The sequence below is a fragment of the Panthera tigris genome, chromosome A2 (genome assembly GCF_018350195.1).
Source record: "Panthera tigris isolate Pti1 chromosome A2, P.tigris_Pti1_mat1.1, whole genome shotgun sequence".
NCBI classification, from domain to species: domain Eukaryota; kingdom Metazoa; phylum Chordata; class Mammalia; order Carnivora; family Felidae; genus Panthera; species Panthera tigris.
Window position 1 is genome coordinate 32205888 of NC_056661.1, and position 23509 is coordinate 32229396.

At 41.3% G+C, this 23509-nt stretch overlaps 1 protein-coding gene across 5 annotated transcripts in view; it reads left to right on the top strand.

Annotated features, from left to right (window-relative positions):
- LOC107181000 overlaps nt 1–23509 on the top strand; it is a 266480-nt gene that overhangs the window by 158533 nt on the left and 84438 nt on the right. For all 5 annotated transcript variants that reach the window (XM_042979357.1, XM_042979356.1, XM_042979362.1 and 2 more), the window contains one exon: nt 5030–5132. In XM_042979357.1, the coding sequence (XP_042835291.1) occupies nt 5030–5132 (103 nt within the window). The remainder of the gene's footprint in view (nt 1–5029; nt 5133–23509) is intronic.

The window sequence follows — 23509 nt, forward strand, 5'->3', positions numbered from 1 at the left end:
AATTTTAAATGAAAACACAAATTGCCACAACTTGAGGGGAACTGTCAACTTTTAAATTTCAGTTCCAAACCCAAGTTTTACTTTGTCTTTATATTAATGCAAAATGCATGATTCAATGGAAGGATACAGAAATGCAGAATTCAATCTATAAAATAGAAAGATCTGGCAATAATTGACTCTTCATTTGGTGTGGCTAAGTAACACTAATTTCAAAATGTCAAAAACCCATTCTGTTTTGAGTCAATAATAGGAAAAAACAATTATGAATAGATATGTTTTCCAGCCTCTACCCAGATCCATGGTTGCAAAGTTAGAAATACAGGACCACTTGCTTGAGTTTAAAAAGTTAAAAAAGTCCCAAGTTTCTAGTGGGCAAAGACACAGCATTTTCAAAATGCTTAAGAGAGTAGAAGAAAATGGACATCTAAGTCACATTCTGGTATGCTTCCATGTGATGTTAATATGTAATATCAGTTTAAGCAAATATGACTGCTGTACAAAGTTTAATATTTATTTGAATATGAAATCAATGTGGTCTTATAACACGTTTACACGAAAATTGTCCTGAAACTGTTATTTACAATCCGAAATCTTTTGGTATTATATAGAAATAGTGTGCTAGTGCTTTATATCAACTGAAAATACTGTTCCCAGATAATCTGATGTGTGAAAATCACGGCCTCCCGATACTTCTGAAAGTCCCAACTCACCCTTCCTTGTACTGGCTCTTACTTAACAGACTAACAAGGATAGTCCTGGGGTGCCTGGATTAATACAGTTAGTCCTGGATTCTCTCTCTCTCTCTCCTTCTGCCCCCTCCCCTGCCCTCTCTCACGTACATGTGCTCACTCCCTCTCAAAATAAAAAATAAAAATTAAATAACAATTTTTAAAAAAGAGGACAGTCTTTCTGGTCATTCTACAGATATTTCCTGAGTGCTAACTATGCGTGCCCACTATGACAGGTGCTGGGGATAGGTCATGTTTTGCAACATTCAAATGGTCAGGAGATAGCATAGCTTGGAGAGTGAGTTCTCAGATTCAGGAGTCGAAGAAAGGTGGCTTGATTTCTGGTTAAGCCATGTGTTAGCAGGTGACCCTCTGGCCACCTATCAAACTTGCCAGAGGCTCAGTTTCCTCAGCTGAAAAAGAGGCTGATAGAGTTTTTTTTTCCCTTTTGTTAAAAAAAAAAAAAAATGCCAGTACAAAGCACTGAGCATGGAGCTTGCTATTTATTAAGAAAAGTGCTCAAAAACCAGTTATGTTAGGGGCGCCTGGGTGGCTCAGTCGGTTAAGCAGCCGACTTCGGCTCAGGTCATGATCTCACAGTCCGTGAGTTCAAGCCCCGCATCAGGCTCTGTGCTGACAGCTCAGAGCCTGGAGCCTATTTCGGATTCTGTGTCTCCCTCTCTCTGACCCTCCCCCGTTCATGCTCTGTCTCTCTCTGTCTCAAAAATAAATAAACGTTAAAAAAAAAACCGTTATGTTATTATAAGGGCCACTATGCTATTTTTACAGCCCAGAAATGGCCCAGTTTTGGAAAATGGAGGCCGTGTTTCTACATCAATGGGAGAATTTAAAAAGCATTACAAATGGGAGGCTGAATAAGCCATATTTCTTACAGTAACGTGTATACGCTTACCAAATGGAGCCAGCTGTCACAAAAACAATCCAAGGTTGTTGTTGCTGCTTTTTGTTTTAATTCTTAAACTTCTGATGGCCAACTGGATGCTTAATCCAGTAGCTGGACGAGCTTCTCCACATTGCATTGTTTACATATTTTCTTCAGACATGGGTAGTATTATGAAACAAACCCTTCAGTTTGCACACATTCAGAGCTGCTCTCTAACTTCACTTCTGACAAATGTATTTTTTTAATGTTTATTATTTTTGAGAGAGAGAGAGAGAAACAGAGCATGAGTGGGGGAGGGGCAGAGAGAGAGGGAGACACAGAATCAGAAGCAGGCTTCAGGCTCTGTCAGCACAGAGCCCAACGTGAGGCTCGAACTCATGAGCTGTGAGATCATGACCTGAGCCAAAGTTGGATGCTTAACCAACTGAGACACCCAGGTGCCCCCTGATAAATGTATTTTTTATAGACAGCCAACTCATGACGAAATTCTCAATGGTCGTGAAGAAGAAACACAAATGGTAAATAGCACTTACTGTTTTTCTTATTAAAAAAAAAAAAGCAATAAGTGGTTTCTTGTGAAAAATATAAAAAACACAAAAGGAAGAATATAAAACATTCACCTCTAATCTCAAGGACCAGAGAGAGTTTTTTCTTTTCCATGCATGTGTGTGCATGTGCGTGTATGCGTTTGTAGGCATACACATTGAATGCTACTCTCCCTCAACAAACTTTTCCTATTTCATTTTATCCTTGATTGGGATCACCAGATGTTACCATACTAAAAACAGAGGTCAGCAAACTCTTTCTGTGAAGGGCCACATAGTAAATATGTCAGACTTTGTGGGCCATGTCATCTCTGCCACAACTATTTGATTCTGCCATGGTAGCACGAGAGCCACCATAAACAATCTGTAAATGAACGTGGCTGGATTTTGCTCACTGCAGGCTAGATTTCTCCCCAGCCCGTATTTTGCCAACTCTTGTACAAGAGCCTCATGGATAGTTATGATAGATTATTAAGCATAATTATACTCTAGTGTTATCACTAAGCATATTTTGTTATAACGCTTCCAAGGAAAAACTATGGCTCTTTAATCTCGTAGAGCGCTTTTTAAAATTTATTTTTTATTTGATTTTTTTTAAAGTAATCTCCACAACTACTGTGGGGTTCGAACTCACACCCAGAGATCAAGAGTCACACGCCCCACCAACTGAGCCAGCTGGGCATCCAATGCCTTAGGCGATTTCTTAAAGGGTTATCACGTGAGCGCGTATTTTGAGAAATTAAATATAAACGAAAGATAACCAGGCATGAAAGGAAACAAGTTTTCTGGAGGTCAATTAAAAGTGCAAAGGACTCCTGACACGGCTCATATGTGCGTTTGTTTCCCCTGAGCTCATCGTGTTGTTTGGGGAGCAGCATTCCCAGGGAATGCAGGAAGAGGTGGCCTGTTTCTCCTGGCTACCAAAGTCTTTGTGTTGCCTTACGTGAATAGTGTGAATCCAACTCTCTGTCGCAGCTGCTCCCAAGATCCAGTAGCTTTCTCAAATAATAACATCATTTGTTACTAAATGGTTCAAGTGGGGCAAAGGAAGTCCTTGAATGGATTCCTTTGTGTTTCATTCTGTGGAAACAGAGAGGCATGGGTTATAGGTTGTGCTCTGTGGGAAGCTAAGTCAGGGTCAAATATTAGCATTTGGGAGGTTGATTAGGAAGTGCTCTTGGGATCAACACCTGGGGACGGGATGGGACAAAAGCAGGATGGGGCAGAGAGAGAGAGGTTGGGCTGTTCTGCATTCTCAGCAAAAGCTCAGCAGACCCCAGTGGGAGCTCTAGAGCTGGGGAGACCCTGCGACATCGTCCTGAGTTGGAGAGAGGAGGCCTGGCCTTTCCAGTGGTGTTGACCAGGTACTGGCAGAGGGCAAGGTAGCGTCCCTCAGCGGTCTTTTCCCAAAGTGGGCAGACAACCAAGGGTGCTTTCTAGCAGGGAGGATAAGTCCTTCAACCCCGAAGGAAGTTTATGGGTGGCATGTCAGGGCACCTACTGTCTCCAGGGTTAACTCGAGATGAGAAACTTACCCAAGTCAATATTCTGTTCTTAGTTTGAAAAACCAATGTTTTAGGGGTAGTGTGGCATTTTAGCTCAGGTTTAATTAAGCCATTAGGTTTAGTGATTTCACGCAGTCATTACTTCAGTTTCAAGACCTGCCAACTCTCTCTGTGCAAGGCACTGTCAGTGCATGTAAGTTAGATACAAAAACAAATTCAAGGCCTAGGTCTTGTCCTCGGGGACCTGATAGTCTCTTTGGAGAATGCTGAAACTTGAGATTCAAGGATTTTGAAGTGGTGACAAGTCTTGGGGATGATGTAGCAATTCTTGGGCTTAAAAAACCACGCTTCACCCAACCCAAATTCATGCAAAAGAATTCCCATTTTACTTTTTTAAGCCACTACCCTTTATAAGTTTATTAATAAATGGCATCAGTAATAATCATGGCTCCGTTTCTGCTGCAGGGAAGCCTGGGGTAATAAACAGAGTAGAGATGTGTGGCAAGACTTAGAGACTGGTATCATGGCCAAGATTTATTATCTCCAATAGACACTTAGTTATCTAAAGTCCCCTGTGCCAGCTACCCCAGCTTTCAATCCTGTGATCTATCATCTTCTTTGGGGTGTCACTTTTTTCTTCCCCCGAGGGTTGTATATATTTTACCAGCATATTATAATACATTACAGATATTACCCAAGGGTCCCATTGAATGAGAATCCTATATTCAAAACACACTTTGACTCACAAATGGAATACAGCTTTAGCGCTTTTTCACGTGCAAGTTACAAACGAGATCCCTGTACAATTAAGAAGCCAGAGTGGGACTTTATACTGGCACCTGGAGGGTTGTGGACCAAGTTCAAGAATATGAAAAGGTGTTTGTGGAATTCAGAGGAGAGCAAAAAAGATCTCATTCGGAACACGTAAAATTGCCCAAATAACTGCTTCCGTGTGACATACGTGCAAGGCGTATGTAACTACCTGGGGTTTTACGGTTTTTAGGAAATACTGGACGTCAAATATCATGTTCTGCAACAACACAATTTTTTTTTAAAAAACATTTTTTTTTTTTACAATTTCTGTATTTTTGAGAGACAGAGAGAGACAGAACATGAGTGGGGGAGTGGCACAGAGAGGGACACACAGAATCCGAAACAGGCTCCAGGCTCTGAGCTGTCAGCACAGAGCCCGATGCGGGGCTCGAACCCACAGACTGTGAGATCATGACCTGAGCTGAAGTCGGATGCTTAACCGACCGAGCCACCCAGGTGCCCCACCGCAATAACACAATTCAGTATCAGCGGTTTCGTTTACTCATTATTTATTCCTTCTTTCATTCCATCCAGGCAGCATCACTGATATTGTCTGTGTGGATGGTGCCCCTGGAGCTGGGCAGTACACAGCCTGTACAGCTGCATCCTGGGGCCCCGATTCAACAATATGTACTGGGTGAGTATGTGCCAGGCACTGTGCTGGGTGCTGAGAGCAGAGTGGTGAGCAAGACAGATTCGGATCTTGCCCTCATGGAGCTTTATTTAAATGAAGTCGGAAAAAAAAACCCACAAAAAGCAAACAAATACAAGTTGAGATAAGTCCTCTGAAGTATAGGAACAGGATAGGATATGGACCTCTCACAGGGAGATCTAGGCTGGCAGGTAAGAAATTCTGAGGAAGTAACTTTGAAGGGGGGGGCCTAAAAGACAAGAACGTGCGTGGATGTGAAAACTGGGATAGGGAAGATCAAGAAGTAGTATGAGATAGCCCCAGAACTGAACGAGACCAGTGTAGACGGGGTGCAGACGTGGGAGCGGAAGGAGATGGGGCTGGAGAAGCAGACAGGGGACAGACCTTCCAGAGCTTCGAAGGCAGTGTTGAGGATTTCGGTCTTCGTCCTAAGAAATATCGGAAGAGGGCACCTGGGTGGCTCAGTTGGTTAAGCGTCTGACTTCATCTCAGGTCATGATCTTGCAGTTCCTGGGTTCGGGCCCCGCGTCGGGCTCTGTGCTGACAGCTCTGAGCTTGGAGCCTGCTTGGGATTCTGTGTCTCCCCTCCTCTCTCTGCACCTCTCCTGCTCATACTGTCTCTCTCGAGGCGGAATTATTTGATGTTAACATCAAAGACCACCGCAATCAAGTGTGGGGTTTGCCTATTAATATGCCATGTAGCTAATAAAATGGTCATTCCCCTTTTACTTACCAGAAGCCTATGTGACAGCCTAAAAGTGAATCCCTCTTTCCTCTTCTGTAACATAGAGTACTGACTTGTTTGGGGATATCTGACAGACTAAAATTTAAGCCCTCTTTCCTTTTCCATAATATGTAGTACCAATTCGTTTGCGATTGCAGTGAAAATTCAAAGAGACAACACATAACTCAACCATTTAGCACAATGACTGCTCTACCATAATTATTGTTAGCTTCTCTTGCTTACTACTGTTAGCCGTACATATGTTAGAGGTTTACGGTAAGAATCACATCCTTTTCCCTCTAAACTGAGAACCAAAATTCGAGAAAATAGATACAGGAATTAAACCAAGAGAGATGAAAGGATTAGTTTTATAACTGATATTGCTAATTGGAAGAACATGGACTGGATTTTCTGTCCACCTCTACCAAATCTAGCAATTGGTATAGCTAAGCCCAAGAAACATTGAAATTGCTTTTTTGCCTCCATCAAAGATGGAGCGGCCCGGACACTGTCCCGTCCCAGGTTGGCTGACATCATGGCAGAACAGAGCCGACCCCTCAGGTGAGTCACAGAGCAGAGAAGTTGAGAGCTCTGATCGTGGCATTGGACACGTGAGCGAACCTGGCCGTGCCATTCATTAGCCAAGAAATACCCAGCTCTCAACGTTTCTGTGACAGTCTTGTCATCTCTAAGAAGCGGGTGGTAATGGTACCACCTCACAGGACTGTCATGGGGGTTGAATAGATGAAAATGTTGCTCTCTGGCACATAGAAACTCCAGTAATATATGTTTGTCGCTATCAGTATCGACAAAAAGAATACAGAATACAGAAAGCATGGCACCCCCATGTTCTCCAGTCCCTCCTATCAAAGAGGTTACTCTTCTTCCCAAGGAGAAGAGCACGTTAGGAGCAAATACTTCTGAAAGAGAGGTCATGGTCCCATGCATTTTCTTTCTCTACTCTGGATACTAAGCAGAAGGGAATAGGGTTTACCTTCCATATATTTTATCACTTGATATGGGTTTGAAGCTATCCTATCCCTGCAGGTCCCTGTGTCCACCTGGAGAGAAGGGGCTTTGTCACATTCATTAAATATTCCCATAAAAAGGGCCATGTGCTGTGCTTTGCATCCAGTCAGCACTCAATCAATGCATGATGCATTTGAACGTGAGCATCTTTCTCTGAGAGATTTTGTTTCCAATATACTACTTGTGAGGGGCTAACGTGTGGGGGCAAAATACAGGCTCTGAACAGAAGTGTGAGGTTCCCACTTGTTTGCTCCCTTTCTTCAAAACAATCGAGCCTTCTGGATCCTGATTTGCAGGACCATCCTGAAACTGCAGGATATCTGACACTGACAAATTTTTTAGCACAGGGCAAACACTTTTTACATTCAACTTCCTCGTGTCCGCTTTTTCCCTGATCTAGAGTTATTGGAGTTATATGTCCAAAGCAGAAACAGAGAATTAGAAAAAAGTTTACTGTAAGATGAACACCTTGATTTATTTGCTCCCTCCATTTGTATGCTCATAAATTAGGTTTAGCTAAATATACACATAGAGGAAGGATTCAGTGAAATATGGAATGGCAACTGGGGTGCCTGGGTGGCTCAGTTGGTAAGCATTTGACTCTGGATTTCAGCTCAGGTCATGATGTCATGGTTTGTGGGATTGAGCCCTGCATCAGTCATAGTGTGGAGCCTGCTTGGGATTCTCTCTCTCCCTCTCTCTGCACACCACCCCCCACCCCTGCTGCCCGTTCTCTCTGTCTCTCAAAAATAAATAAATAAAACATTAAAAAATATGGTATAGCAACTAGGCAATATATTGTGAGGCCAGTAAATATGAAGATTGTGTGGCTATGTAGAAAACATTCACAAAATAATATTCAATTCAGTAAAGGAGGGCACCAGACTGGAGGTATACTATCATTCTAATATAAGAAATACATTTCCTTTGTTGTAGTAGTTACTCTCTGAAATTATTTGCTTGGTATTTATTACCTGCCTCCCCCAATTGCAATGTATGTTCAATGGGATTTTGTCTATTTTGTTTGTCTCGATAATTCCATGGCCTTGTGGCAGGGTTTGGCACACCACGGCCAGCTGGCCAAATCTGACACGCTGCCTGTTTTGTAAATAAAGCTTTATTGAAACACCACCAACCATCTTTGTTTACATATTGTCTATGACTGTCTTTGCCCTACAATGGCTGACCTGGGCAGTTGTAACAGAGCCTGGGTGGCCCTGGAAATCTCAGTCTTTTACTACGTGGCCCATCATGGAAGATGTTTGCTGATCTCTGGCCTAAACCACTGGCTGACACATGTTAGTGCTTAAGAAGACTTAGAGAATGAATGAGTGAGTCAATGGATAAATGAATACGTGTAAATAAAGAGCGACAGAAAATGCTGATAAAGAAAAACGTGTGTGAAAGGGATAGAACTATGGTTGACATTCTTGCCTTTTGAAATCCTGAACTGTTTGTTTAGCAACGTTATTCCTTAAACAGAAGTAGAAGAAAAATTTTAAAAGTCATCCTACTATCTTTGTAGATCTCAGAGAATATAGTTTTGAGGTCTGCGGTTCAAGAATTGCTGAAATTCTAGATTACTGAGCTATTCACTCATGTTTTCATTTTTAGTTCAAAAGCAAAGCGCCCTCATTACTAATTATCCTTCTAATTGTGAGTTAACAGTGGGGAAAGCCAGTCCGTGGGGATTACTGGAGAGGCTATGCCACAGCAGACCGTGTGGGTTGTTCAAACATGAATGGAACAGACCCGACTTGTGTAGTAATGTAAATAATATTTACCAACTGGTCATTCATCAGAATTAAATTGATCCAAGGCCCCACGAGGCTTGGTTATCTCAGTCTGTGCTCCAGACATAACATTTACCTGATAACTCACAGGGTCCCCAGGCCAGCTCTGCCCTCCTTAGTGGAGTTCTCCTTCTATCGGCCTTCAAAAAGAGTCTTCTTTGTTTAAAAGTCAATCTGTTGGCCGAGAAAAGAGAAATCAGCATATACCTTTTTAAAAGATCAAGAAACAAAAATAGGACGAGAGAGACATTTTGTTTGCTTCACATGATGATGAAAATTGGTCTCACACACTGCCTCCATCCATTCCCATGCTCCTGTGAATCTGGTTAGCGCTTTTATAACTATTTGCTCATTTGCTTAACACTCCTTTAGGGTCCTATCCAACTACTAGCGGAAGCCAAAAGAGGAAAAGCAATCTATTCACCAAAAGGCTGCATTTTTAAAAGACATTCTGCATACTCCATTTCACAAAGAAACAACGGGACTATGAGCTCTGGGACATTAATTCTTCATAGGCAAGATATTCATCTTTAATGCACATGGCCATAGGTTCAAAAAGTAATGTTAAGCTTGTGTATGTTGGCTGGAGTAATGCTGTTCAAGACTTCCTCCCAGCTCCCTGTTGTACAGGAGTTTTACCCCACTGTGTTCAGTGTTTTCCTTTGCATTTCAGAGCCCTGGAATCAAGTGTAGTTGAGGATGCATGCTGGATTTTGGTAGAGGCATGTGTTTGCGTGAATTTACCTGTATTTACATCCTTCATTAACAGTGGTGGCAATTATTCTAAAGTAACCCAACAATAAGGTGCAAATTATTTGACCCCTTTGAGCAAAAAGTCAGGAAAAGATCACAATGCCCCAGAAAGAGGCTCGGATACCTGAGTGACCTCATTAAATATGGCTGTCCCATCCCTCCTAGAACTCCTATTTATAATTAATCATTAAAATGGCTAGATTAAGCAGAATCTAATTATGATGAAGGCACAGCTTGCCTCTTTGGAAGAGAAAACGGAAATGCTTCTCTAGCTTGGGGTGATACAGCTCTTTGTACAGGTTCACTTCGGAATTGACCTCGCTTGAGCGGAGACGGGAAAGGTCTTCCAATGAACAGAAGAGGCGGCAGCCCCAATAAAACAGCACTGACATACATAGACACACAAAGAATGAAGACACCGAGTGGGACAGAATGCCAAAGGCATGCAAAAAGTCACGCCGACAGAAATGGAGCAGGGACGCTATTTGTGACTCTGCTTCATAAAACACATATTCACTGAGGCCACTAACATATCTTTCTCCACAATTTCAAATGTAGGATATCACATAAGCCTCTTTTTGCTCTAGACCCAAAGCTGCAGGAAGTCCACCAGCCGTGTACTCTGCTTTTATTAGGTTGAGTATATCCAGATGATTTTAATAAAGTTTTAAAAGGGCATTAGTTTCCCGCTATTTCAATGAAAACCACTTGCAAGACGAATTTAAAGCAATAGATCTATTTCTTGTCAACACGTGCCCCTTTTATGCAAATAGGCTACTCTTCTGTAATAGCCAACAAAACAACACACACACATAATCATCAACTGCATGTGACATGGAAGAAAAATGTCAGTGTTGTAAATGTTTAAAGATGAAGAAAATGGAATGTATGCTGGGTGCCATGGTATGCTGTCCAGATTCCCCATTCAGGACCGAGGTTCTTGTTACCTCAATTGCCGTAAGCTCAGAGTCTGGACACTGGAGGCTCTCTCTGGGAAGTGTCAGCCAAATAGTGTCTTTAAAAAAAAAAAGTGTTTATTTATTTTTGAGAGACAGAGACAGAGCGTGAGCAGGGGACGGGCAGAGAGAGAGGGAGACACAGAAACTGACGCAGGCTCCAGGATCCGAGCTGTCAGCACAGAGCCCGATGCGGGGCTTGAACTCACAAACCGCGAGATCGTGACCTGAGCCAAAGTCAGATGCTTAACAGAGACTGAGCCACCTGGGTGTCCTGATAGTGTCTTGTCTTAAGTCATGCCTGTTCCCTAGAGGCAGCTCACAATCCAGTGACTGGTCAATATGTGTGTTGGATGGGAGGGCAGAGAGAGGTGCATAAAGGCCTGACCCCCTGACGTCACGTGACCGCGAGGCCGTTCTAGCAGGAAGCTACTGAGGTCTTGCTGTGACCACATCATGGTTCAATATCTCCTTGGGCCCAGTTCTACCTCTTGCTTCCTCCTACAGGGTTTAAACTTAAGAGAATTACATGCAGATCTGTAGGTCGGAGCTAATTTCCTAGGGAACCCAACCTAAAATAGTGAAGAATATTCCTTCCCAATCTCTCTTTGATTTTCTTTTCAGCTTTTTATTATGGAAATATGCAAACATACACAAAAGTCAAGAATATAACTCATCAGCCTTATCAACATCTTGCCATTTTTGTTCCATCTAAGCCTTTTTTAAAGCTGTCTTCTTTTCAAGTCAATCATTTTAGCCGTAAATATTTCAGTATGTATCTAACGTATGAAGATGTTCTAAAAGCAATAACCACAATGCTATTAGAACATGTAAAATTAACATATAAAAATAATTCCTTAAAACCATCTAAAACCCAACCTGTGTCCAAAATTCCTCAGTTGCTTCCAATTTTTTTCTTTTTCTTTTTTTTTTCTTTTCTTTTCTTTTCTTTTCTTTTCTTTCTTTCTTTCTTTCTTTCTTTCTTTCTTTCTTTCTTTCTTTCTCTTTCTTTCTTTTCCTACAGGGCACAATGATTTGTGAATTGTTATTCCCACTTGAGGACTCATCTTAAGGTAATCATGACTCCTCACCAGCATGCCTACCCTGGCCTTCTATCTGGTCTCCTCGTCTGTACCTCACCTCCCTCTTTGGAAGCCTTTCCCACTGTTGTCAGGTCGGTTTTCCTAAGATTCAGCTCTATTAACGTTTCCTGCCACAAACAGCACTATTTCTCTAAGTATGGCATATGGAACATTAGTCTGTCAACTGCGTTTTAAGAAAGGAAAAAACATAAATGGATATTCTGTGATCAAATAAATCTCAGAAACGCTATGAATTTTGTTCCCTATTCAAGGCTCTGAGCAGTCCTGCAGTAAAAGACCTGTCAAACCTTTTAATCCAGTGCTTTTCAAACCTGTTTGGCGACAGAACACTGTTTAGACCCTGTTGACATCCAACAGAGACCGTGCTCTGTGGAACACCCCTTGGGAATTGCTGGCTTCCTGGAACGGCATTCAAGGTCCTTTGTAGCCTGACTGCAGCCACATCTTCCAAGTAGTAGGTCTAGAATTTTCTTTCCATTTTCCTTCTTTGATCCTTTGGTACCTGCCACCGTAGACAGTTCTTTTGTTGAAATCCATCACATGCTGTATTATTTTTTTTTAGTTTTTTGATGTTTGTTTATTTTTGAAAGAGAGAGAGAGAGGCAGAGAGAGGAGGAGACACAGAATCAGAAGCAGGCTCCAGGCTCTGAGCTGTCAGCACAGAGCTCCATGTGGGGCTTGAACTCACTAATAGTGAGATCATGACCTGAGCCAAAGTCGGATGCTTAATTGACTGAGCCACCCAGGTGCCTCTCCATCACATGCTTTAAATCCCAGATTCTCTAAGAAGCCTTACACATATTTCCCAACCAGAGTCAATCATTTCTTTCTCTGAATTCTCAAAGTATCTGTGCAATATATGGCAGCCATGGAGGCCTCGGGCTCTGAATGATGTTTTGCAGGTTACCAGAAAAAGGACTTTCTCATTTCAAAATGGGAAAATGTAGCACTTGCTCCATTAGAATTATGTTGTGGTTTAAACAAGAGGATGAATGTGGGTACAATTAAATCTAAAGTATTAAAATCAAGGACTGCATAGAATTCATCATTGTACTTTCTGATAAATCTTGCATAGCTTTGAGTACAAGCGATCTTTACTTATGTTTGTAGAATTGTTATACTCAACTGTTGACTCAGTTTTTCTACTCAACTGAGATTCTGGGTCATCTGTCACCTTCATAACATTGATGAGACAAATTCTTTGTGCTTTTGGAGGAGAATTCTGTGTTTTAGGCTGTGATCATTCATCCCAGTTGTACTTATAAACGAGATGGGCTTTAGAAGGTCACTTATCCTCTCTGGAGCTCAGTCTCCAGATCTGTAACGTTTAAGAGATCAAGCTAAGTCAATAAGACTCTCAAAAATTTTTTAAATGTTTATCTATTTTGAGAGAGAGAGAGAAGAAGTGTGCATGTTGGAGGGGGAGGGGCAGAGAGAGAGGAAGAGAGAGAATCCCAAGCAGGCTTCATGCCATCAGCACAGAGCCAGACGTGGATCTCGATCCTGTGAACCACAAGATCATGACCTGAGCCGAAATCAAGAGTCAGATGCTTAACCAACTAAGCCACGTAGGCACTCCTCAAAAAAATTTTTAAACCAAGACCTTTAAAAATTAATATTCCCATGATTTGAAAGACATTTTAAAAAAAAGCAAACAGGACTCATTGAAGTAATAATCAATGATGTTCCTATTTTTTTCTAATCAAAGTGATATTAAAAAAAACCTGATGATTTTGCTTCCTTGTTCAGTCTTATCACAAATAAGTGGACAGTTTTTCCCTGGGCTTTCTATAGTGTTGAACCATGGCACTTAGACATAGATTGTGGCCTTCACGGATAGAGAAGGAACATAGGTGATGGATAGACCTCATCCAGACAGACAAGGCAGTGAGAAAGTCGGTAGGAACAGTGATCTGGGCAGAAGGAACTGGTATAAAGGCCCAAACACAAGAAAGATCGGAGAAAATTCCGTACTTGAAGGAACTCTGTGTGTGTGTGCATGTGTGAATGCAGCACCTATTTATACGGGGTCACGGTATAAAATTTATTGCTAACTATGTGTTGGGGTCAAAAAGGTTTGCTCAACATGACTCCAGACTTCAGGAAGCTTTCTTACAAATGCTTACTGAGTCACCATGGGAACCAGGTGGTAGACATTAAACAAAGGAGCACAAATCCATCTCTTCCACTAAAACGTGGGGTTCAAGAGAGCATGACCTGTTGCTGTTGTGTAAGAATCTACTGACAAGTTCAAGTTGAAAGAAAAACTTCCCCCAGAAGACCAGAGATGGACTGCTTCACAAGATGCACACGTTTGGGACACCTGAGTGGCTTGGTTCGTTCAGCTCAGGTCATGATCTTGCAGTTCTTGAGTTGGAGTCCCACATTGGGCTCTGTGCTGACAGCTCAGAGCCTGGAGCCTGCTTCGGATTCTGTGTCTCCCTCTCTCTGCCCCTTGCCCGCTCATGTGCACTCTCTCGCTCCCTAAATAAATAAATAACATTTAAAAAACTTAAAAAAAAAAGGAAATGAATAGGTTTAATGCATCTCACGTTGGACAGGGGCAGTGCTCGGCCATTTCTGTAGTGTTGGATATTTGTGGTCTCAACTTCCTGTGGGAGAGGACTCCCTTTTGTGCTTAGCATCTACCATGGGAGGGCTGGGACCTGCCATCTGTGCACGAACTTGAAAGATGTGTTTTGGTTTACATTCTGTTACAATGAACTCAATGCAAATTGTTTTTATGTTGTTTTTAAAATGTGTTATTTTACTTGTTTTTGGAAGGGGGACATTAAGGGCAGTAAACTGGTATTGGCCATGGTTTAATATGGTGTTGGCCTGACTGGAAAAAAAAAAAAAAAAAGAAGAAGAAGAAAAGAAGATCAACAGTTATTAGTTTTGATTCATTGTTTTCTGTGGGAATCTAGTTTTTACTAGTTTTTTTTTACTAGTTTTCGAATTCTATTTGGATCCACATTTTTCTTGGTAGGGGAAAATGCTAAATTTCCATTTAGATAGATGCACTTTAACAGTGGCAACTTGCCATATGCTCCTCCTTTCTTCCCTTATTTTTTTTCAAAATAGCACAAACCCTTCCTCGAGCTTCAGGCTGAGCTGAACTTTACTGAATGGTCCTTCAAAGGTCAACTGGAAGGCACTATTTCTCACGGACGAGAAGGCTCTCAATCAGAGCTTGGAGTGAACCGGAAGAGACATGACAGTGAATTGAATTCCATTTCTACTGATTTTGCTTAAGAGAAGTCAAGCTTAAGAGAGGCGTTGTCAACTGCCCGTGCTCCCCGGTTCCCAGGCTAGACCTCAGCCCGAGCTCAGGAAAACCAGACGAGGCTCTTACATTTGACTTCATTGCCTCTTCAGATGCTTGGCAATAGCTTCTCCAAGATGCAAGTTGGCATGGCAAACACTAGCCATGCTGATCAGATAAAATGTACCGTACATTGTGTTACTGGCAAGGGAATTTCAAAAGTAATTGATGTTGGAGAATTGGAGATTTTATTTAGTGGTTAATTAAGTTTATTTTTATAGCAGGAGTCTCCAGAGAAAATTGCTAGTTTGTTAAGGGTATTTACTGTGATAAATAAGAAGATAGAATGAAAGTCCGTAAGAATTGTCAAGGTTTCTGATACTTAGAATTTTTTTCCGTTAGAATTATAATTATTAGAAGGGTGTACATTATAATCAGAGGAATTATACAAATCACCTTCTGGCAGTTGGAATTGAGGAAGGAAAATCTCTAATAATTTAGACCAGAGTTTATTAACCTCGGCACTATTAACAGCTTGGAGCAGACAATTCCTTGTTATGGGGGGGCTCACCTATGATTGCAAGGTATTTAGCAGCATTCCTGGCCCCTGCCTCATAGATGCGAGTAACACCCCCCCCCCAGTGGTAATAACCAAAATTGTCTCCAGACCTTGCCAAATGCCCCTTGGGGGTGGGTGAGACTACCCCCACTTGAGAATCACTAATTTTGGCAAGGATGGATGTTTAAAATGTAAGGGTCTAGTTCATTTCCTAAAAGAAAGAGAAAGCAACTAGGAGAGGGAGACAGGTAGTATTCTTTTGAAAATAGATGCAACACCTTATAAAACATCGAAGCATATTATTTAAATGATACCAGGTTACCTCAAGGTCCATCTCTGCATGTTGTCGCCGTCAAGAACGTCACAAGCCTGACCTCCCAAAATCATTTAAAAAAATGTAGCTTGTCACCAAAGTCCCCCTAAGAGATGGAGGGACAGCAGATGCAGGTCATGGCTGAGACTTTGTTAAAGCTCTCTTCAACCACGTATCAGTTCCTCTTATCGGAGCAGATGCTCTCTCACAATTTCTCTTCTCTCTCAAACTCAACCCCAAACTCCAGCTCTTGCGGGCTTTCCCATCTCTTTTTTGCTGCCCCACTGTAGTAGCCACCGACCCAGTCCTTCCCCATGGGGTTCTCTACCTTTCTGGAATAGATCCGCACGACCTCTTACCACGCGGCTGCCTTACCTCTTGCCTAGATCCGCACTACAAAAGGCCTGGAGCCCAGGCAAATACTTAATCTTTCGTGGAATGTTCTGAGGCGAGGGAAGGTTTTAAAGTTTTATACAAGACTGTTTTTGTCCCAGTTATACTAGGAAGAAGAAAATAAGCAGCCATTCCAGTACTCACAAACAAATCTGGCAGATGTCTAGGTAGGTGATTTTGACAGCTGGAGCTATAAGAAGGAGAGAATCAAGGGGCAAAATATATAGTTTGCGTTCCCCAGTCATGGAGGGAAACTAAGATGACTTGACCTTTTCTTCCACATCCTTCATTGAATTACGAGGCTGACTTCAGGATGTTTCAGGTTTTTTTAACTTTACTTTTATTTATTTGAGAGAGAGAGAGAGAGAGAGAGAGCATGAGGAAACAGGGGAGGGTCAGAGAGAGAGGGAGACAAAGAATCCAAGCAGGCGGAGCTGGAACCCATGAACTGTGAGATCATGACCTGAGGCGAAATCAAGAGTCGGACACAACCGACCGAGCCACCCAGGCGCCCCAGGATGCGTCAGTCTTATATGGGACCGTCATCATCATGGTGGTCATCCTCCTCCTCATTTATTAAGTACTTACTATGTGCCACAGAGCAAGCATTTGGAAGAATGTAATACTTAACTTTCATTACAATTATTAACATGGTACCATTAGTATGTCCAGCTGACCGGAGAGGAAATGAGTCTCACAGTGGTTATGCAAGCTACCCAGGACCACAGAGCTATAAAGTTTTGACTTGTAAGTGCAAGAAAAATTCCTGAGCTCAAGAATCTCTAGCTCCACTTCTTCCTTTGCCATGTGTCTGTCTTTGAACCCAGGCTGGGGTAGGTGGCCAGGTGCCTTTGCCACCTGACTTCCAACAAAGGTCTGTGGACGGCTGGAGGAGGGCTGGTCAGGTGGGCAGTGGGAGGCACTTTGCCTATGGTTTCAATCGTAAGAACACAGCCAAATATTCTTCCCTCTGCATACTAGCCATGTCTGTTCTAGTTTCGTTGGAAGCGTCTTGTGATCCTGTTACTCAAAATTGACTCCACACGCCTACAGCATCAATGTAGCACCTGGAAGCTTGTGAGAAATGCAGCATCTTGGACCACACTCCGGACCTACCGAATAGTATCCCAGGTGATTTGAACACAGTGTCCTCGGGATGTTGGCATGTGGTCCCAGTACAAAATTTCCAGGGTCCCGTGGTTCCTCAGACTTGTGCCAACATCAAATTCACTTGGAGGGCTTGAGAAAATACACATTGCTGAGCCTCTCCTTGCCCTAGGGTTTTGGGTTTGGTAGATGTGGGGTGGGGCCCAAGAATCTGCATTTCTGATAAGTTCCCGGGGGGCGGGGAGCACAGTTTGTGAACCACTGTTACAGTCAAATAAATACACTGAGAAGCTGCTAAAAGTTAAACCAAATGAAACCACTGGTTTTCTAACAGGTCTCAGAGCTGTTACTGGGCTAAGACTTGGGTTCCCAAACCCCTGGCTCATTAAAACCACTTGGGGGCGGGGAGGCACAGGGAAGATAGTGTTCCACAAAATGCACTTTGGGAACCACCACTGCTCTGCACACAATAAAGTCTACCAATTATGACAAAAAACCCCACAAAAGCTGAACGGAGTAAAATGACCACGACCGCTTTGGATGAGCAAAGGGTAGCCTTGACTTTGGTAGTGTCAGCACAGCTGTTGTGTCTTGTAGCAAATGAGAAGCACATTTCTCTAAGGGATTTCTACAGACTGAAAATAAATTATAAATTATTGAGATTCACATAACATAGACCGGGAATTAAAAAGAGACTAAAAAAAAAAAAAATCCTCAACGACATTTGAATTGCTGCTTCATTCCCCCTCCTCCCTCCCCCCCCCCCCCATTGAAATACAAGCCAAGAATAAAACATTGATTAAATAGAGAGCATTGACATTTTACTCCTGTGGTGCTGGATACCAGCCTAGACAAAGAGCCGGTTAAACTCGAAAGACAAAGAGCCCTTTTGTGAGGCAGTAAGTTCATCTGGGAGAAATATTAAGTGAACTCTCAAAGGAGAGAGTTCTTCAACATCTTTACCTACAACATTCATTGAGAAGCAACAGGTAAAATCACACTCAAAATATATGGGGGATAAAGGGATTTATTAAAGGATGGAATTGGGATACACATAAAACACAACTTTGGCCTCCAGTGATGGAAATTTATACTAGGAAATGAAAACCAAAATGAACAATGAGATATGAGCAAGAAGATATATTCTTCTGAGCAAACAAAACGTAAAATGTCAATCTGGTCATATTCTCTCTAGGGAGGAGATATAGCCGTGGACAAAATAGGCATTTTTCTGTCAAAGATCTAACTGTAATAAGGAGTACAGGTTTAAAAATAATAAACAGTAGATCAAATAAGATTCACGTTTGAAGACAGACAAGGAGAGGAGACAAAGTAAGAGGGATTGGGTAGATTTGCTTTTGAAACTGTGCTCAGGGAAAGCTTTTCTGATGATTTATTTGGGCTAAGAAGAAAGAGAATAGAAGAAATGACCCACATAAATGTTTGGGTAAAGAGCATTCTAGAAATCCAGAATATAGCGTGAAAAGGACAATAATCAGAAAAAGAAACAAGTATTTATGGATTTGAAAGGACGTGACATTAAATGGACACTAGCTTCACACAAGTGACCATGGTGAGTCACCTGTGAGTGTGTGCCTGCATATGCAGTAGGATGGTGTTCAAGATCAAGTTAGAGCTCGGTCTCTTGATTTTGACCATTTCACTTCCTGTGATTCCTTCACTCGGCCCTCAGCTGTTACGGGTTGGTTTCTGCCATGTGAATACAGAACAAATACATCATGTGACTACGTCCAGTTCTACATGTAGAGTCACGTGTAGTATTAGTAACTGTTATTCTTTCTAAAGGATTCTTTTATATCCCCAGCCTGCGGTTAAGAGCCAGTCCTTAACAATGGTGCTAAGTTCAATTTTGGACAAAGGCAACAATTTAAAGTTGCTCCGTGCTTACAAATCCTTCAGGAAGCTCACATCTCTTTAAAGTAGTGCTACAGTGAGAGATGAAATATTAAGGCATGCGTAGTCTATGATGGCCCCAATTCATTCTCCTTCTTGCATATTATTGTAAAAGACTTTCAGATGAACAGAGGTAGTAGGTAGATCTTACGTATAAGGAAATGATTGGTTGCGGCATTCAATAAGTTACAGATAAAGATTTCTTAACCCAAGACTGACAAAGATGAGCATGAAAGGGATATGAATGTATCTGGAAATGATTTTATTGGAAGAGCATTTTAGAAAGTGAATATGCAGAAGATTACTATTGCATTATTTAATATAATTAAAATGAAAATAAGAGCACTCAGAAAAATCCCAAAAGGTTGGAGTTAATTATCAAATTGTCGTACTCAAGTATCGAAGGGGATTTGTTCCAGAAAGACGGAAGGCTGGCTGGCAAGTGAATTCAATGAAAGTAGCACAGCTCAGACTTGGGGAAAGAAAGCATTTCTCTTCCCTCCTGTGATTCCCAGTCCTATGAACCCGAGAATGTGCCTTCTAAGTTCAGATCCTTGCAATAGTAACTCTCCCACTGTCAGAGAGGAGCACAGGCCACGTGATTGCTTCATCACTCAGAAGCCTCAAATACTAGGTTTTCTCTGGGCTTTCAGTTGGCATCAAGTTATTCAAGGCGGGCTGGAAACCTTCGAAGAAGAGGCAAAAGTCTGCTTTTCCTTTCCTTTCTGAGAGATGGTCTGATTGCATAATCATACCCCAGCCGAATCTGGCTTGTGTTGTTGGAGGAATTATCTCCTCATTAAAAACAAATCTTAATAGGCCTAATTTGAAGGCGGCTTTTGTCTGTAACTTGATCAAGAGGGTAATGACTGTGAGCCATGCTAAACAGAGAGAGAGGAAAAGAAAGTCAGAAACATTAAACAGTGCAGATTACAGTCACATTAGAGTGCTTTTGATATGCAAATGATGCACACAAGGCAAAACATAAAAAATATAAATGGACTTATTTCTATTTCATTTCTTGATACTCTCCTCAGGGCATGCGGGAAAAGCCAAGTCTTTAAGAAATGATTCAGTTTGAGAGACATTTAATTGTTATTTTCAGGGTCTTAGTGACCTCAGTTGTAAAATGGGAATACTAATGTCTATAATTATTATAATAGGGCGGTTACAAGGATTAAATGAATTAATAAATGTGAAGCATTTAGAACAGCGTCTGGGTTTCTAATCCATCCAACACATAATGATAGCACTGTAAGGTTTAGCTATTATTGTTGTTGTTATTGCTATTATTATTAGCATTTTCCCCCTATTCTATATGAACTAGAATACCAGTCATAGACACACAGAATTTTGGAACCGGAAAAACCTTTGGGTAGAGTTTCCAGAACTGTAGCCCATGAAGATCCACTGTTACCTAACAGGTTTTTTCTGATCAGTGACTTTTCGGGGGGAATTTTAGGTTAGATAAAATCAAGACCATTTCACCACAGAGGCTTTTGAGACCCTTTAAGGTGTCGGCAATGTGAATCGCAAAGAGCATGATGTTCTATTCAGTCTTCCCTAAATGTATTTGACCTCAAACCCATTTCTCACAGAATGTCTTATGACCCCCTGAGAAACATTAATTCTTGAAGAAAATTATGGATGGCAATTCAATGATGCCCACAGGGAAAATGACTTCTCCTAAGCCCTCAGCTAGTTAGGGGCAGAGTCTGGGCTTAAGCCTGGGTCTCCTGGTACATTCTCCAGGATGCTTTGCATTCATGCTCACAGCCTCTTCTGTCCCGCATTTCTGCAGGAAAAGGTCTCACAGGAGATGAAGAGCAAAGCATGCTGGTTAAAAACAAGGACCTGGTTTAAGTGCCCACTTCCCACTGTAGGACCTCACACGAGTTGCGAGATTTTCCAAAGACTCATTTTTTCCCCTCCTCTTAAAATGGGGATAATGATTGCACCTGCCTTGCAAGGTTGCTGAGAATTTAAGTGACATAATGCATGTAAAGTACGTACGTTAATTATAAACAATTTATCATTGTTACCGGACATAGGAAGTGTTCAAAATATGTTGCCAATTATCAGTAAATGGTATTTTAAAAGTGGGGGACAGATCCCATAGAGGGAAGGGAGATCTGATGACCAGACTTTTATTTAAGAGTTTTTCAATAGAAGCTCCTCCATAATGCTCTTCTGTAAGCGATGCTAAGAAGCTCTCTATACCACTGAACCAGACCCGAAACAAATCATCATCTCCCCCTTTATATGGGATGGCGAAGAGAAAGGACTGTTAACCATCAATGGCAAGGGTAGGAGATTCTGGCCTAGATTTGGGATCTTCCATTCTACTGCAGGAATTTCTCACACAGGAAACATCCTTAGGGCCCCCAGGCCAATGCTACCCAGTAAGGCCAGGAGTGTATCGTGGGTTTCCTGTAACCGGTCCACAATGAGGTAAGCACAGACATGGTGGGTCAGCATTCGGAAACTTTTATAACAATTCGCAGAGGAATTCTGTGTGTATGCAGATGTGGAATCTAAGCGACAGTTTTTAAAACAGGACTTGTATTTGTAAACCTTTTTAATATTTCATTTTTCTAGTAATTCATTTTTATTGTATCTTACAAAAGCTTCAGTCCAGGACAGATTAAACATTTAAAAAAAAAATAAAATAAAACTCGCCCATTACCTTAGATAGTTGGAGAAACGGAATCTCAGAAGTGTGGAATCAGGATCAGAATTATCAGCATCACATAGGAACTTTTTAGAAATGCAGTTCTCAGTCCCATCCCAGACCTACTGCATTAGAAATTCTGGGGTAGGGCCCAGGAATCTTTATTTTTAAGAAGCACTTTGGGTGATTACTATGCACACAAAGTTTTAGAATGCATACATAGATGTACATACATATACATACATAAATCCACATATGTATATGTATACACACACACACACACACACACATACATATATGTATATGAGAGAAAGAGAGAGGGAGAGACACAGATCCTAAACTCTGGTGTGCAAAGATAATATGACATTATTTCTCTATAATCAAATTAAATTATACTCCTAACTACCACTCATTCAGGTTGGAAGTAATTTCGACGTCAGTTAGGATTAGGTTCAGTTATGAATCACGGAGACCCCCAAAAACGGTGGCCTCATTAATAAAGAGACTTTCGGGAAAAAAGCCAAGTTGCAGGTTTCTTTGAGGTCGATTCTGTCTTCTGCTCTACTATCCAAATCCTCTGAAACAAGAGGACACAGAGACCTGCCTACCTTTTTTAATAGAGCAGGAAAAACTCCGGGAGGAACCAAAACAAGACTCCGGTATACTATTCTGCTGTATCAACAATGATATTTAATCATCCGCTGTGGTGATCTTGGAGCCAAACCAATGCCCAGAAGGTTTGGGGCCCACTCTGAATACCTTGGAGTTCTTTATGCATCAGATAGTGTTTTCCCCTTTCAACCATTGTCTGCCCCGGTCATTAAAACCCCCTGCATCGGTTTTAGAAGCCAAATGATTTCTTTCACGTCCTTATCGGTCTGTCTAGGATTCTCTCGCTTGTTATAGATTTTTATTTTCTTGATGCATTTCTTTGTAACTGGAACCCTCAAGCAAAAAAAAGGTGGGTGAAAGCACATTTTATGAATTCATGCTCAGGCCTCTGATACTAAAGTCAATTTCTAACTGAAAAATTAGTCTCCAGGGGCCAGTAATTGAGACTTCGAGATTAATGCTTTGTGCAAAATTTAGTGCCTTTCCAGTCTACTCTGCTTTTGATGGTCCCTTTTTTTTTTCATTCTTTCTATTTTGTAGCTTAAGGGGTTCCCATTGGTCTGGGCTGCTAGCGATAATGCTTATATAGTAATATTTTTGAAAATGCAGGTGAAAACATTGGCAACTTTGACATGAATTGTCATACTTTTCCCCATGTCTACTACTGTCTCTAATGAGTTATGTAACTTTTTTAGTGTATTAGATAATTATATGTTTGTCATATATCCATTTAGTTGTAAGGTTTTGAAAAAGCTATGTTCAGAAGACCATTTCATTTACTCCTGTTTCTTTCCCCGTGTGACCTCTGTTCCATTATATGAATATCCACCTTTTGTTTCAGAATAAAAAAAAAATCCCCAGAAAATGTAGGCTTCTGCATTTAGATATATTTGAAGCTGACTTTCCTCCTATCCCTGTTTACTTCTCTGCCAAAGAGTTCAAAAAAAAAAAAAAATTGGAAAAATGGGAATCCTAGCAAATTAAATAGTATATTACTTACACTAATTTTTTAGGAATAACTCGTACAATTTGGATATCAATCTCATTCTTCGTTTCCATGTACTTCCATGCTCTAATATAACTTTTCCCTCATTTTTTTTGCTTAGCTTTAAAGAAGAATGAAATTACTTGCAATTTCACTCAGAGACATCCGCTGTTGAATATTTTGTT